This window comes from Garra rufa, chromosome 4 (assembly GCF_049309525.1).
Source record: "Garra rufa chromosome 4, GarRuf1.0, whole genome shotgun sequence".
Classification (NCBI taxonomy): Eukaryota; Metazoa; Chordata; class Actinopteri; order Cypriniformes; family Cyprinidae; genus Garra; species Garra rufa.
The window spans coordinates 33689492-33706975 of record NC_133364.1 but is presented as its reverse complement, the minus strand read 5'-3'; the positions used below and the strand labels follow the sequence as shown (position 1 = coordinate 33706975).

Genomic DNA, 17484 nt, shown 5'->3' with positions numbered 1-17484 from the left:
CTGCACGTGTCGACACGCGCCCGTGAGTAAACATTATTTTTTTCTTTCACCATGCAGCAAACGTAAAAAAAAATTAAACCGTTTAACTTATAGTAAAAATCGGTTAAAATTCTTACTGTCGGTTAACAGTGAACGGTCAATATGAGCATCCCTAAAATGTTTGTATGATTTTAAAGTAAAATAAAGTTTATAATCTTTAAATACCACTTGTTGTCATTTTTTAATGTGCCCCTCTGGTTAAACACTGGCCCCTTCTTGGCCCCCCTAGTCAAATTTGTCTAGAACCGCCACTGTTCGCGGGACTCCCGCAATATAGAAATATCTAAACATAAAATATCTTTAAAAAAAATGTTATTCATCTATTGCACAAAAGCAGCAAGAACAACATATATGATTAGTAAGAGCAAGAATAGGCAGTTTCGATTTAAAACTTGTTTTGCAACATGAGCAATGTAGCCATCTGCTGATTTTTGGAACGCATCATCGCCAATCAATGGTGTTTAAGATAGAATTCACTCACTGCTCAAAAGTTTTGAACAGTGCTGAATATTGCGTGCTTACGAATCACAACACACGTAGACCTTTATTAATTGTGCATAATATCCATTGTGTTATAAGAGCTTTATGAGATCGCGTATGCACTGGATGCACGCAGTAGGTAATGTTTTTTCGTTAAGAATAACAGTTTTTTGTGTAAGAAAAAAAAAATGTAACTAGTAATATAACTAGTAATATAACTAGTTACTTTCTCCAGGGAGTAATAAAGTAAAGTAAGGCATTACTATTTTTGAGAGTAATATGTAATATGTAATATATTACTTTTTTGAGTAACTAACCCCAACACTGGTCCTAAATAGTATTGTATGTCCCAAATCGTAGTATGTTTAAAAAGTATTCCAAAGATTCCCGGATGGTCTACTACTTAACGATCAATGCACTCTCTTAACTGCTAATATTTCCCGCAACACACTGCGCCGTGAACGAGGATTCTATTAGAACTACAAACACGCATAAAAAGTGTTAAAAAACTACAAACATGGAGGATATACGCGACCAACGGACAGGTAGAGAAAGGGGTTTGAGTGATAAATAATCAGTGTGTAACCTGATAAAAACTATTTTTTAAATGTTATCCGCGTTATATTCCATGTGCAGCAACATTTATAATGATAGGTTTGGTCATTAACGTTTAAATGCATAATTAAGCAAACACAAGAGCAGAGTTCTCGGCATGAAAGACTCGTTAAAGAACGTGCCTCTTGCTACACTTAATGGCAATATTGCACTGGTCTGCTGGACTTGGTTGAACAAAAATGAACAATATTTTGTTGCTTAAGCTTATGTATTCAGTCATTATTCAATGGTATACTAAAAATCCATGTAAAAATCTTAATTCTCACTGTTCTCAGGTCAAATATTTACATGCGATTAAAATGCGATTCATTTCGATTAATTAATTACAAAGCCTCTAATTAATTAGATTAAATTTTTTAATCGAGTCCCGGCCCTAATATATATATATATACACACACACACACACACACACACACACACACACACACACACACACACAGTATATAAATGACACATTAGTCAGGGATGAAAATGAACTGCAACATGACAATGATTTAAATGTAACAGTTTTAATATATATATATATATATATATATATATATATATATATATATATATATATATATATATATGTGTGTGTGTATATATGTATATATGGCACATTATAATATTATTATGATATTATAAATGACTATGTAATTTTCTCAGCTGTTTCAAGATACTCAATGCACTCCATTATATGCATATAACAGTTTTTCGGCAAGCAATAGGGTGTTTTGCTAAGCATTTTATTTTTTTTTAAGGTTTTGGAGCAAGCTGGGGATGATGATGTAAGTTGATCAGTCATTACATTTTAAGATAAGAAAAGCTTTCTAACATGATCAGATGTTGAGCAGAGTAGATAAATGGAACAATCAATAGGTGGATGGATAGATTGACAGATTGATTTGACGCTATGGGGGAATTTGATTTGCTGAAGGTTTTCCAGATTTTTGATATTAACAGTTTTCGAGTGTACTCTGTGCTACAATTTAAGATTATCTCAAATTTACCATTTATATTTTATGAGCTATTTTTAACATATTTCTGTTTTTCTTTTTGCATTTTAATATATGGTTGACATTAAAGCTTTCTGCACCTAAACATGACAACTGTGACTTTAAGACAGAATCTTACACACTCTCATGATTTCTTACTATTTTCAGCACATCATTCAGCTTGCATTAATGTATGAACTCTGAATTCCTCATCATGATTTTGAACATGTAATGTAATGTAAATGTGAACCGGACTTTTATTTTGGTTTCTTGGTGACGTCATAAGGCTGAGCGCGCTCCCGCATCTGTTGTGATCTGAACCAACTTTGTTCTGCGCTGAAACGCTGTTTTCTGACATTTGAGGGTCTAACTTCAAAAATCGGTTGTGATTCGGCTGAAGAAAGGTTTGTGTTTTTTAAGCATTCACAGTGTTTACAGTGATACTGTAAACATACTGTGAAAATGTTCAGGCAGTTTTGTAGTTTTTTTAAAAGCGATATAGTGGCATATTTGTTATCAAATTTAGCATTGTAATAATTTAGGTAGCATTTTGTGAATGTTATTAACGTTATGTCTAAATAAAGTACATCCGCACATGAGTAAAAGGGGCGTCTCATTTTGCTCCCTATATTATGCATCAGTTTATCGTTAACGATAAACTGATGAATGATATACGGAGCGAAACAAACTCTTAACTTATGAGAGAAACTGAGTTTTTCGAGTTCACTCCGAGTTCATGGAATCATTTGCGTCATAAAATGATTCAGTGATTCGAATCATTCAAATCAGCGCGCGCTCACCGTAGACGGTGGGCCGAGTGGAGATTTCGTGTTTTCAAACGATCTGTGGTGAGGGATAACCCAGTTTTTTATATGTAACCGCTACGCTTTTCAACAAAGTAAATAAAAATTGTTGCCACTCACACACTTTGTCCATTACTATAATATCGATAACTTTCTCCAGGTTATTTTCCCGGCGAATAGCGCAAGCAACTACGTGCGGGGTCCGACCTGCATGACGTATTTGATGCCTTCATCCAATAGCGTACATGGAAAGTGTCGGTGTTGGTGACGCGTTTCTGAACACACTGGCGCGCTTCGCGCCCAGGATTTAAGATTGTGTTATTTAAGATGAGAAATATTTTACCTAATTTTGCTACATATTCAGTTTGACACAAAATGAGTACGTAGAGGTAACGTTATCCATTTGTACTGTTTTTATTTTATGTAATCACCTTTTGTCATACGAGGTCCTGTCATTTCTTTGTAATCTTTAATAAATACACCCTTCTGATTTAACACATTTGACAATGGTATTGCTTGGAAACACAACGTCATGAAAAACGAGACAGACAATACTCTTTTTCCGCCCATGTTTACTTGGAAGAAATGGCAAAACATGAAGTGCTGTATGCATATATTTGAGGGAAGTGGTGGACCCACCATTCCCTTCACAGACATAAGTTGGGAGAAATTTATTAAATCAGTGTTTCTGTGGAAAGACCTTGAGGGCAGAGAAGGTATCATTGCAGAAGAGGCAGTACAGGCATACAAGTTACAAAGCCATGAACCTACAAACCAGCTAACACTGGCTACCACAGGGAGTGCTACAGCCATTTCACAAATATCACGAAGATAAAACGAGCACAAAGGAGAAGAGAGAAGGCAGTATTAGTTGAAGAAACTGCAAAGGAAGGTTGGTATTATATTGTATAGACAGGCGGTGCAGTATTAGACACAGTACAGGTCTAAAGTTTGGAAACATTACTATTTTTAATGTTTTTGAAAGAAGTTTCTTCTGCTCATCAAGCCTGCATTTATTTGTTAAAAAAAATACAGAAAAAAATGTAACATTGTTATATATTATTACAATTTAAAATGATTGATTTTCAATTTATTATACTTTAAATTATTTCTGTGATTTAAAGCTGAATTTTTAGGATCATTATCACATGATCATTTAGAAATCATTCTAATATGATTCATTATCAAAGTTGGAAACAGTTCTGCTGCTATAAAATCAATACATTTATTCAGCAAGGATGTGTTCAATTGATAAAAAGTGATAGTAAAGATTTATATTATTAGAATTTTTTTATTTATTATTTTGAATAAATGCAGTTCTTTTTAACCTTTTATTCATCAAATATATTAGGCAGCAGAACTGTTTCCAACACTCATAATAAATCAGAATATTAGAATGATTTGTAAAGGATCATGTGATAGACTGGATGTCACATGTGACACTGAAGACTGGAGTAATTATGCTGAAAATTCAGCTTTGCATCACAGAAATAACTTTTTAAAGTATATTCAAATAGAAAACTATTATTTTAAATTGTAATAATATTTCACACTATTATTGTTTTTTCTGTATTTTTGATCAAATATATGCAGGCTTTATGAGCAGAAGAGACTTCTTTCAAAAACATTAAAAATAGTCCAAACTTTTGACCTGTACTGTACAGTGCAGTATGGACAGTAGTATACAGTTAAGATAGTATGGTTTACAATAATATAAATTAAATATATTATATATGAGCAAAATAGATATACAGTATGAACAACATATACAGATATATCTGTATATGTTGTTCATACTATATCTATTTTGCTCTTATATATAATATATTTAATTTATATTATTTTTTGTACTAATCTTATATTGTTACTGCAACTACACTGCACATATATGTGCAGTGTAGTTGCAGTAACAATATAAGATTAGTACAAAAAACTACACAAAATTTGTTGGCAAACTTTTACATTGGCTTGAAAAGGCCTAGCCCGAAAGTAAAATATGATAGTAAATATTAAATATATATTAAATATGATATTCTACAACGGCTATGGCTACTACTAGTTCGCCAACTGAAACGTTACCCTACTAAAACGACACTAACGAGACGCTTACACACGTTTGAACAACACAGTGTACAAAACAAACATTTTATATAGATATCATATTCTAATTAAATGAATACTTCCAATCACACAAAGAATGTGCTTGACGATGATCAATGTGCTGCTGCTGCTGCTCGTATCTGATAGCTAAAACATCCGTGTAACAGCTGTTCTAAATAAACTACATCTGATTGGTTAATAATAATCCCGTGTCAATATCTTGCCGCGCTATTGGCTCAACTGATATAGTAGGCAACCGCGTTTGCCTGCATATTTACGGGTCGCGAATTATGATTTCGTGGAAAATGTGCAATAAATGGGAGTGGCAACACTTTTCATATCGTTGAGAATAAAACAACCGTCCCAACTTTACAAATCCAGGTTCTCCCTCCATGGGGATCATCCATTTCGAAAAGTAAAGCAGATACGGACCCTCGGCCCACCGTCTACCGACTCCTGCTGCTCGAAACAATGACAATCACAGCAAACTGTAAATGTTTTCATCAAAGTGAAACATGTTAAATATAAATGTACCAAATCTAAATCATGAATTCCTTAATAAGAAATATCTATAGTTTGTGTGCTTTAATGTAGTTTCCCCCCACCCAGGCAGTTTAATTCTATTATCTGACTCTTATTCCAATGGAAGCTGATTGAAATAATCAAATCAATCAAATATTTAATGTGTATTTATTTTTCTTTCTGTTAATTATTCTGATGTTAAACAGGACAAAGCATCCAAACACACAGAAAACTCCTGAAATCCGTGACACACTATTATAAAGATGGCGTTTATTAAAGAGGAGAGTGAAGACATGAAGATTGAAGAAACATTCAGAGTCAAACAAGAAGATACTGAGGAACGAACAGGTTAGTTTTCATTCTCAAAGCTGAACTCACTCATTTGTCTTTATTAAAATGTCCAGCTCTACAGAAATTATGTTTGTGAAGAATGTGATATGAGTGTCTTAATTTAAGCAGTTTTATGACAGATTGAGCTCACATGACAAGACAAATACTAATGCTGCCTTTTACTCAACCTGAGAAGATCTTAATTTATTAACTACATTTATTATTATTAGAAGAAATACTATGTAATTTCTAAAGAACTTTATTTTGTGTAACATTAAACCAAATGTCTATTTCTTAATTGAAAGTCATACATTTCCAAGCCATGTGTGAGAGGTTTTATTGTGAATCAACTTGTTTTGGACTGATAGAGAGTAGGGCTGCAACAACTAATCGATAAAGAAATTCATCGACAATGATTCCCATTATCGATTAATCTGGTCCGCCTACAGTAACGTACAACTTCAGAGGATCACGTCAGATTACAGCACTGAATGACGCATTTCTATAGACAAAATGCATCTAAAAATAGTGGAGGAAACAGACTGAGATGCTGCAGGAGAGTAACATGATCCAAGCTGCCCAAAACATGATAACTCCTCATTTTAAACTTGAAGCTAATAGTGTAATGGCTTGCCCTGTGAGGCGCTTTGACAGATCCGTTTGTATCCTCAGTATGACAGTTTACAGTCATAAACTTATCTGTAAATGTCACAAATTCACACAAGCATTTCCATTTATGCCTAAAAGTCCATTCTGGCAGTCTGTGTTAAGTTTAAATCTTTACTGAATGAGTGTCAGACAGGAACACAGAACACAGACAGGGAGACAATTAATACTCAGCGCAAAAACATTCATTGTGCTGAAACATCTGTCGTTGAATGTTAAATTTAGATATAATTACAACATGTAGTTCACATATTTATGGAGGGTAGGAACTGTACGGCTGTGATGGTGGCAGATTTCTACCACTGCCGGTGGTGCGGTGTTTTATATATAAATAAATGAGGCTCAAACATTATTCATAAACGTGTGTTTATTTGAGCAATTCCGTCGGTGAACAAGCAGCCTACAAAACGTTAAAATAAATCAACAAATAATTGTTAATTAGGCTATTAAACAAACATTCTTTGCAAAAATTCCTAAGAATTCGGCCCGAGTCCGACTGGAGCCTGTCTTTCTCTTTCTCTTCCCCATTGCACAGCTGCTGTTTTTAATAGCAAAGTAATTACATTTATTTTCGTTAATTTAGAAATATATTTGGAACAGTGTTTATTTGTGAAATTCAAGTTTTTGTTTTTTTAAAGTAACGACAAAGCGGCCAGCGCCAGACAGATCAATTTAGCCTTCTCAAATCATCACGATTTAAATTAAAATCCTTAGATATAAAAAAACCCCAAAAAACTTAAAGCATACCACAATATTAGTTTAATCGTTTAACAAGATAAATGTGTACAAATAGGCGCATATCCAATCGTTTGTGGGTAGAGTCAAAGCTTTGCAGGACATGGAGGTGCAAGCGCCAAGTGAAACTTCATTTTTGCTCTTAAAGGTACGAGTAATAGATTTACTTTCAATTATTACTTCACTACTATAAAACAAAATAATTCAAATCGAAAACAAAACTCTTTCATGAGCTATAGGCCTAATTCATAAAGACTTAGGCTTTAAACGCGTGTGAGCAGATGGCGAGTCAGGATCGTCAACTTCATCTTTGCGACACTCAGAGACACTCAGACTCAGAAAATACTAGTTTATTAATAAATAATTTGAATATCTACTTACTTTTTCTCCGCCACATTCATGATAATTACTTTAGCTGGGGCTTTGCGGCCAGTATAATCTTACTGCGTGCATCTGAACGCTGAACTCTGCTGAAGGCACTTGCGCTCGCTGCTGTTGGCGGGACACTAAACACCTCCACGGCAGAATAAATAGCAGAAACACTGTATTTTATGCTTTTTAGAGTGTTTTTCTTCAAATATTTGTCTTTTCTCATTATTACGACAGGTGAATTGTTGTAAATTGTTAAGCACTGTGTTTTCATAGCATTCAGAATGTGGAATAGTGTGATTAAAAAAATATATATAATAATTGGAAATTTTTAAGCCAACTAATCGATAAATCGAAAAATTAATCGGCCAACTAATCGATTATCAAAATAATCGTTAGTTGCAGCCTAATAGAGAGAAACACTCGTCTATGCGGCATGCCATTCAGTCTATGTCATTGTAAAGCTTGGGAGTGCCAGGATTATTTTTTAATATAACTCTGATTGCATTCGTCTGAAATAAGGAAGTCATATACACCTAGGATGCATGTAGGGTGACAAAATAATATCCTACAGCCTAGGTCGGCAATTAGCGGCCCCCGGGCCACATGTGGCCCACAAGCAAAAACATCTGAGATTGATTGAACTAGAGAATGAAAAAAAAAAAAAAAAGATATTTTTAAAAAATCGGACTGACAGTAGGGCTGTCGCGATAACCGCAATATCGTAATACTGCGCTATTGACGTGCATAACCGCAGAGGAATGCAACAACTGCAGCAACCGCGATATTTGCCTGTTTTCTTTTTTCCTAAGGATTTGCCCTTCTCACTTAATGCCTGTTTGCTGAATATTAAATTAATAATAAGGGGAATCCGCTTTTAGCTATTATGCCGCCCGCAGTTGGAATCAGCTTCCAGAAGAGATCAGATGTGCTAATACATTAGCCACATTTAAACGCAGACTCAAAACTCACCTGTTTAGTTGTGCATTTATTGAATGAGCACTGTGCTACGTCCGAACAGATTGCATTATTTTATGTATAATCATTTTACTGTGCAAATTAATTTTAAAATCAATTTTTCTGTTTTTTATTGTTGTTATTGTTAACCATTCCTACTGTTTTTAATTAATTTAAATCAATTTTAAAATCATTTAAAATGTTCTTCTGTTTGTGTGATTATTATTTTAAATTTTTATGACTATGATTTTATGCTATTCTTCTTATGGACAGCACTTTGAATTACCATTGTGTATGAAATGTGCTATATAAATAAACTTGCCTTGCCTTGCCTTGCCTTGCCTAGTAATGATAACATAATGTGTCTATTATGAGGCTCAGTAGATATGCACTTAACAAGCCTAAACAGACAGCGAATGAGAGAGAGATCGACTGAGCTTGTGCTATTACCTGAGTCTGTCTTTCAGACCGAGTCAGGTATGTATGTGAAACTAGCTTGTCATGTCCAAGGAAAGTGAAATCTGTCTTAACATCGATGCTCTGCTGGTCAGCTGAGCCTTTAAAAGTGGCGATTAAAGTTAAAATGATTTCAACTTCGTGTTTCATTACGTCTCTCTTTGAATAAATAAGCGTTTTTGAACGTATAGTTGAATGAACGGTTTAAAGACTTACTCAAAGATAATAGTCTCTTGCCTCCCTCTTGTGGCGTAACAATGAAACTGCACTCACTGACAGCTCGCCTAAAGCACGCAGGTGAAATACTGACAGATAGGCTGCGTTCGAAACCGCATACTTCCATACTATATAGTAGGCAAAAAGCAGTAGGCGAGTGAATAAGTATGTTTGAATCTTAAGTATTCATAAAAGAGTAGGCGAGAATGAGTAGGCGAGTGCACTAATTCCCGCGAGATTCGGACGAACGTCTACTTAAAGTGCGTTCGAATATGCCTACTTAACTACTATATAGTAGGGAAAATGAGGACGTGAAGAAAGAAGTACGTTCGAAACCTCAGTATTCATAAAAGAGTAGGCGAGAAATCCCCGGATGTCCTACTGCTTCAGCCCAGATCCTGAAGTGTTCATCTGATGGATACTTTTCAATCCCAGGAGGCCACAGGAGGCTAAAACGTCATCATCGAACGTGATTGGGAACCGCAACGAGAGTGTTTACAAATGTGAGTATTACAAACCAAAACACGGTTCTCTGTCTGAAAATCGTATTTGTTGAGCTGTATCGTAAACTGCTGATTTGCATAAGGTGTCAAGACGTGTAACGTTAAAGTATATTTGTGATTTCGCTGTAAAACACGTTTTATTACGTATAGCGACCATAGCATCTTAAAGGTATTCTTCAGCGACAGTATCAAGTTGCTTTGAACAAGATTGAATCATAGTATAGTTGCATGTAACCAAATAAAATACGGAAAAATCCGACGTTTTACCTGCGAAATCAGTCATAAATCACACAGTTTACAACACCTGGACGGAAATTACTGAAAATATTTCCGGAAACTGCCGAGGCATTCTTCGGTACTGTGACGTCACTATAAGGACAACTCCAAACAAAGCAAAATGGCAGACAGTGACAGCAGCCTATCAAGCGATAGAAATAGTTATATTTCCGAGTCGTTTACAGAAGATGAGCTGTCTGATATTTAAGAAAATGCACAGCCATATCAGTTTGAACCAATATTGAGAAGAAATGAGCAAGATCGCGGCGATAGATGGCCTGAATTGCCAGAGGAACAAGTGGAAATCCGACGAGACAACTCGAATTGGTACGTAAATTTACCGGTAAATTTCAATATTGTTAATGCGTTTTTCTCACTTGCCGAACATTAACTTGATAGCAAGTTCATTGTCGAAACATCAACTGCAATCGTGATCAGTTATAAAAGCGTACCTCGTTTGGTAGTTATATTAAATAGAAGTAGAAGGTGTATCCGGGTTCAGGGCAGGCTTACACGGCAAACCCAGCAACCACTTCGTTCTTGTCGATGAAGAGAATGACTCTAACGTGAAATGCATAGAGCAGACTAACTGGGTTGTCGCCATCTTTGGCCCGTTCCACTCGGCTCTTGTGGTCTGAATTCCACGAATCCAGAGTCTTCTTTGGGCCATGTTCTTAGGAAAAGTATGGAGACTAACATCATTACTCTTCCTATTGGTGCATCCGCCAACACAGCAATGTTAATTACTCATTTCACGTCCAAAATGTCGACTAAGTATCTCGCGTTCATTATCGTGTGTAATCAAAACAAAGATGGAGTCCTTATAGTGACGTCATACTTACGAATGAGACCGAGCGTAGCCGATGGCGAAAATCGATTGGCGAAGGTGCAATACCGGGCTCTGATTAGCCGGTAAAAATAGTCTTTTCAGACGTCAAATTTCGGTAAAAAGCGACAAATGGTTAAAATCAACTATTATCTAACAAAAAAACAACGAAAAAACAGTACCTTATTTTTTCACTGAAGCTTACCTTTAAAGATGATTACTAAATGTTTAACAACTGACAGGAACATGTTCTGAGAGAATTAAATGAGCACATCAAAACACCAAACAGACATCTAAATGAGTGATGGACGTTATGTGAGTTTATGTAGAGTTCACTGTTGTCAACACTGCTTTACATTAATGTAAATAAACACATGTACATATAGTAACTAAACATGAGTTATCTATTTCATTTGTCTAATAGTACTGTTGATAAATTCAGGAGCATTTGAATTTGATGATAAACCAATGAACACAACAGCTAGCTCATAAATGTAGTATTGAGCACATGAATCAGAGGGAGCTGAATCTTGTGTGGATGTTACAGGGACAGATGAGAGAAGTATGCTTGTCTGGTGAAGAGTGATTGATGAAGCAGTGCTGCCATCAAAGGCTTTGAGTGAGTACACTACAGACATCTATTTAAACCTTAAGTTGCAGTTTCTTAATAATATTAAAAAAACTTTAAGCACTTTTCTGATTCTAGATTTCTGTGCCTTTGTTGCAGATATTTTCCGAAACTTAATATAAAGTTTGGTAATTTTGTTACTTCTAATACAGAGATCTTCAGAATCAGAATCAGAATCAGAATGAGCTTTATTGCCAGGTATGTTTACACATACTAGGAATTTGTTTTAGTGACAGCAGCTCCACAGTGCAACAAAGTGACAGTGACAAGACAAAACATAGATAACAAAGAATAACAATCTACAAGTACACAAGACAAAGTGCAAAGTGCAAAATAGCAAAAACGCAATATACAGATTATGCCATTATTATGTATAAGTTTTTAATGCAATAATAAAAAGATCAACTTTTGTATTATATTTGTGCATCTTTGTATGATCTGAAATATCTGCTGCAGACTGGTGTGTGCAGTGAGAAAAGAGAAATCCTCAGCAGCATCCTGGAAATGGTCAAGTGCCATGGATGAGACCCTCCACCACTCCACCTGCCCTTTGTCTCATCTGGACCAGATGTTGCTGTGGTCTCTTCATCCTCAGAGACCAAAGAGCCAGCGAGAGCATCTCTAGAGAAAGACTAAAATACCAATATGTCTGAATAAAGCTTTGTTCCATGTGTCTTTATTTATGTTCATGGTTACTTTATTATTTTACTTATATATCCATGTTGTTATCAGTAAATAAAACATAAGTTTCATTAACATATGCATTAATTAATTACTTGATTGAAAAAAAAAACATGCTTGTTTTACTAAAAAATATAATTAATTATAGGTCAGCATTTATGATTATTATTGATCAGTGCATTCTGAGGTAATCCTAATTTCTAAGTAGTAATACTTACATTTTTTGAGTGTAAAACCAACTGTCTTCTCCAAACACAAGACCTTGGAGAAGCGGATCCACGTCTCCTTTGTGCAGATATTGCAAACATGGAGGAAGATGTACTAGGTAGGGTTGTTGTGTTACTGATGCTATGAGGTGTTTGAGCACCTGTTGTGCTTATTTTCTTTTTATTATTATTACTACATAACTTATTACAGGCTCAGGGAAAGATGGTATTTATCTTTAACAATGAACAATCATAATGAGAAAACCTGAAAACATAACTATTAGGCTTGCTTACATCATAGTATGTTATAATATACACAGGGAAATATGATTAAATATCTCTGAATAATCCAAATATTCACATCATAGTTTATCAAAAATTGGATTTGTTTTTGTTACTGATAAGCCTCAGGGATGAAAAGAGAAATTTAACAGTAATTTAAGCTATAGTTTTGCGTGTGGATAAACAATTTTGAACATAAAACAAAAGTAATAACTTTTGCAAAAATAAAGAATTTGGGTTTTCCTAACAAAAATTATTTCTTTAAGAATTAAAAAACAGAAAAACCTAAATGAACCCAAAACGTATCCGTTATACTACAATCACAATAAAAGAACAGCTGTTTCTTCAACATGACCACAAAATGAACAAATGTCATCAATATCAAAATATTTATAGAAAGATGAATTAAACCTGTCGCTATATGTTAAGTTGTTGCACTTGTTATAACGTCGTTGGTCACATGATAACGTCAACATGGCGGAAGACGTGCAGATCACATCCATACTCAACGAGATTTGGCTGTAGAGTACGTACTCTTTTAGCGCTCGTTAAGTAAGTACTTATTGAAATTAAGTACCTACTCATTGAGTATGCGGTTTCGAACGCAGCCATAGTCTCTCGTCCAGTCAAACTCGAGGGTGCGCGCTAACTGTTATACACACGAAGATTTCAGATGCAAAGCCTCTAAATATGTCTGACATTTTTCTTCAAAATTTGCATTTTTTTTCTGGCTAGGTTTCTATGTAAGTACTGTTTACTTCACTTCAAGTATCAACGCGATTTGGTTTCGGTTTATTGATTTCTGAATATGACCTTACATTGTAACAGCCTACACACAATTATATATATATATATATATATGGCGGTAATACCACGCTACTGAGCCACTCAAAATTACCGCAAGGGAAATTCCTTAACTGCGACAGCCCTAACTGACAGTTTCAAAAAAAGCTCTTCATTTGGAACCTCATTTTTCAGAACAGAAACATTTCAATCGATCTAAATTCTTATTTGTTAAATGTGACCCTGGACCACAAAACCAGTCTTAAGTCGCTGGGGTATGTTTGTAGCAATAGCCAAAAATACTTTGCATGGGTCAAAATTTTTGATTTTTCTTTTATGCCAAAAATCATTGAGAAATTAAGTAAAGTTCATGTTCCATAAAGATTTTTTGTAAAATTCCTACTGTAAACATATCAAAATGTCATTTTTGATTTGTAATATGCATTAATCCTAATTTGGACAACTTTAAAGGTGATTTTCTCAAGTCTTTTTGATTTTTTTTGCATCCTCAGATTTCTGATTTCAAATAGATGTATCTCAGTCAAATATTGTCCGATCCTAACAAACCATACATCAATAGAAAGCTTACTTATTGAGCTTTCATATGATGTATAAATCTCAGTTTTGTCCAATTTAACCTTATGACTGGTTTCGTGGTCCAGGGTCACATATCTGGATACGAGGGTGAATAAGCGCATCAGCGAGGTGCAGAGTGCAAACATGCAAAAACAAATGATGTCAGCGGACAGCGTCTTTCAGGGCTTCGATCTTCCGCTTTCGTGCCTCTGTCTTCTGAGGGAAGCAACCTTGAAGTTAGCGTGCTTCATTTCGTGGTGCCGTCTAATATTGTAATCTTTGCATACCGAGACAACTTCGTTACAGATCAGGCAGGTGGGCTTTGCATTAATAAAACTGGGCAGGATGAATGAATGGTTCTCTGTCCATTCATCATGAAAGATCCTGTTTTCACTGCTAACTTTTCTCTTTAGATTTTTTGATAGTGCCATATTTTTTTACAGCTAACAGCAACTCGTGGAAATGTGTGTGTGGTGGTTGTTGTTGTTGTTTTTAACAAACGTGCAGATTAGAGGATGAATACCCGAACCGGGCCGAGTTCGGACAGATATTTAGAAAGAATGCTCGGGTTCGGGTCGGGCTCGGTCACATCAGCGCGATAGTTGCGCCAGTGTTATAACAGTGCTTTTTGCCCCGTGTGCACTGATGCGCTCATCTGTTGACATTTCCGAATGCCTTCCTACAGTCGTTTAATAAAAGTGGGCTTTCCACACAAAAAAGTGCATCATTAGTATGAGAAAAAAAATAGATTTGAACTGTTTCGGGCTGGGATTGGGCTCGGACATAGATATGTTAATGGTTGTCGGGCTCGGGTCGGGTTCGGTTACTGCTCTGTGGGACGCGGGCCGGGCTCGGACAGAAAAATGCGGCCCGATCCGCACTCTAGTGCTGATAATTAATAACACCCCCAATGCCCAGTCAGCAAATTTAACCTACATCAGCCAGCTTGAATGTTTCAGTACGTCTGTTCTGTCATTTCACGAGCACCTGCCATTTTCATCCTCCCCTATTAATTCAATAAATTAGCCATTGTTTTGGTTGTGGCTTGGAAAAAATCTGGCCCGAGGCCAAACTTTATTGCCGACCCCTGCCCTACAGTAATGTTGGTCCTATCATCAGCCTGCGATACCGCCGATACATGATATTATCAATATTGTGTTACTGTATTTAATTATTTGCATGTCTGAAACCAGCTCCAGCATAAGGCTAGTGAAGCTGTCTACACTGTATGAAGAATAAATCTCTTACCATACACTGCAACCGATGATCATCACTTCTGACTTATCACTTGTGTTACATCAACCGTGGCTCAGCCTGTGTTTGGACCCTCTGTATCACACGTCAACGGCGAGGCTCCAACACGGCTACTGGAGCAGTTTGCGGACACTTTAGACAAAGCTCACATTTATGTGAAGCATCCCAGAAGCGGCTGTCAACGCTAAAGCGGAATCGCTAATTTTGAATTTCTGTAGGCGGGAAACCGCGTTGTGACATCATAGCTTCTGGAAAACAAATGCTGCAGTCCAAAGAAGCCGTTCGTTGTAGTTCTTGAAAAGAGATTTTTTTAAAGAAGTGAAAAAGCATAAAAGGACCCCCTTAAAAAAGGGGTTTCAAACTCCAGTCCCGGAGGGCCAAAATCCTGCAAAGTTTAGATGTCTAATTAAACACACCTGATCCAAGTCCTTCAGGCTTAATTGAAAACTGCATAGTATGTGTGTTGGAGCAACACTGCAATGCTGCGGGCCTCCAGGAACTGAGTTTAACACCCCTGCTTTAAAACCTGTTTTCAAAAGCTTGTGTTTTCAGGCCTCCAAAATCAGGTTGTCGTGTAAATGAACAGCCAAAACTCAGAGACAAGGATAGCCGAAGTCTGGAGCTATGGGCGTGCCAAAAAGTAAATGGGTTCAACAGAAACTACTCCTAACCACCCACACTCTGACAGACAGCTTTGTCCACCAATCATGAAGACATTTCTCTTCTCCCCAACCCTCTGTATGCCTGAACCTTTCATTATGTTCAATGCTCCTGAACTGCAGTTATTCCTACTTTGAGAACTCTTGAAAAATTTAGTTATCAGTGAAAAATGTGTCCTATAAACATTCCCTTAATATATTGATATCTCTTGTCTTGTGCCATTAAGCTGCTGTTTTAAACTTGTATTTGTTTGTTTTTCACCTTAGACCTAACGGCGCTGAAAGAGGAGGAAGTACTTGATGAAATTAAAGAGGAAGATCAATATGAGAATCTTCAGAGTATCAGCGAACAAGAAAACCTTAAAGTTCACAGAAGAATTCAGACTGGAAAAAAGCCATTCACCTGTCAACAGTGTCGTAAAAGTTTCACTAGTGAAAGAGGTCTTAAAATCCACATGAGAATTCACCCTGGAAAAAAAACTTTCACCTGTCGACAGTGTGGAAAAAGTTTCACTAGAAGAGGTCTTAAAGAGCACATGAGAATTCACACAGAATTGTGTCCCTTTACCTGCCAACAATGTGGAAAAAGATTCATTCGTAAAAGAGATTTTGTAAGCCACATGATCATTCACACTGGAAAAAAGCCTTTCACCTGCCAACAGTGTGGAAAAAGTTTCACTCGTAAAACAAGTCTTAAAGAGCACATGAGAATTCACACAATAGAGTGTCCCTTTACCTGCCAACAATGTGGAAAAATATTAACTCGTATAATAGATTTTGTAAGCCACATGAGCATTCACACTGGAAAAAAACCTTTTACCTGTCAACAGTGTGGAAAAAAATTCACTCGTGAAAGAGGTCTTAAAGAGCACATGAGAATTCACACAATAGAGTGTCCCTTTACCTGCCAACAATGTGGAAAAATTTACACTCGTGAAAGAAATTTTGTAAGCCACATGAGTATACACTCTGGAAAAAAGCCTTTCACCTGCCAACAGTGTGGAAAAAGTTTCACTCGTAATACAGGTCTTGAAGAGCACATGAGAATTCACACAGGAGAGTGTCCCTTTACATGCACACTATGTGGAAAAAGTTTCAGTCGTAAAGCAGCTCTTGACTGGCACGTGGGAATTCACACTGGAGAGAAGCCTTTTTCCTGCCAACTGTGTAGAAAAAGATTCACTTGTAAAGTATATCTTAAAAGGCACACAAGAATTCACTCTGGAGAAAAGCCTTACATCTGTCATCAATGTGGAAGAGGTTTCGATCATAGAGTACGTCTTAACAAGCACATGATGACTCACACTGAAGAGAGCCCATAACATTGCCCTCATTGTGGTAAAAGTTTAAAAAACATTGAGACCTTAAAGTCCATTTGAAAATTCACACAAGCGCCATGAACGATCCAGTCTGAAGGCTTTTCCATTGATTTGCTGCAGTAACACTTACTGCACCCTGGTATTTTAGCCTAAATATGAAATGTGTATGGAATTGTATTATATTAATGTAGGCATACATTTCTGCAATAAAGGGGACCTTTCACTA

General features: G+C 36.2%; 1 protein-coding gene across 2 annotated transcripts in view; it reads left to right on the top strand.

The window, feature by feature from the left end:
• LOC141333915 (uncharacterized) overlaps positions 1-17484 on the top strand; it is a 41288-nt gene extending 23804 nt beyond the window's left edge. The window contains exons 1-2 of one of the 2 annotated variants that reach the window (XM_073839069.1): positions 5745-5884; positions 16207-17484. In XM_073839069.1, coding sequence (XP_073695170.1) covers positions 5800-5884; positions 16207-17261 — 1140 coding nt within the window. In that variant the 5' untranslated portion in view covers positions 5745-5799 and the 3' untranslated portion in view covers positions 17262-17484. Of the gene's footprint in view, positions 1-5744; positions 5885-16206 lie in introns of those variants that run through there. The other variant, XM_073839070.1, reaches the window with a different exon arrangement.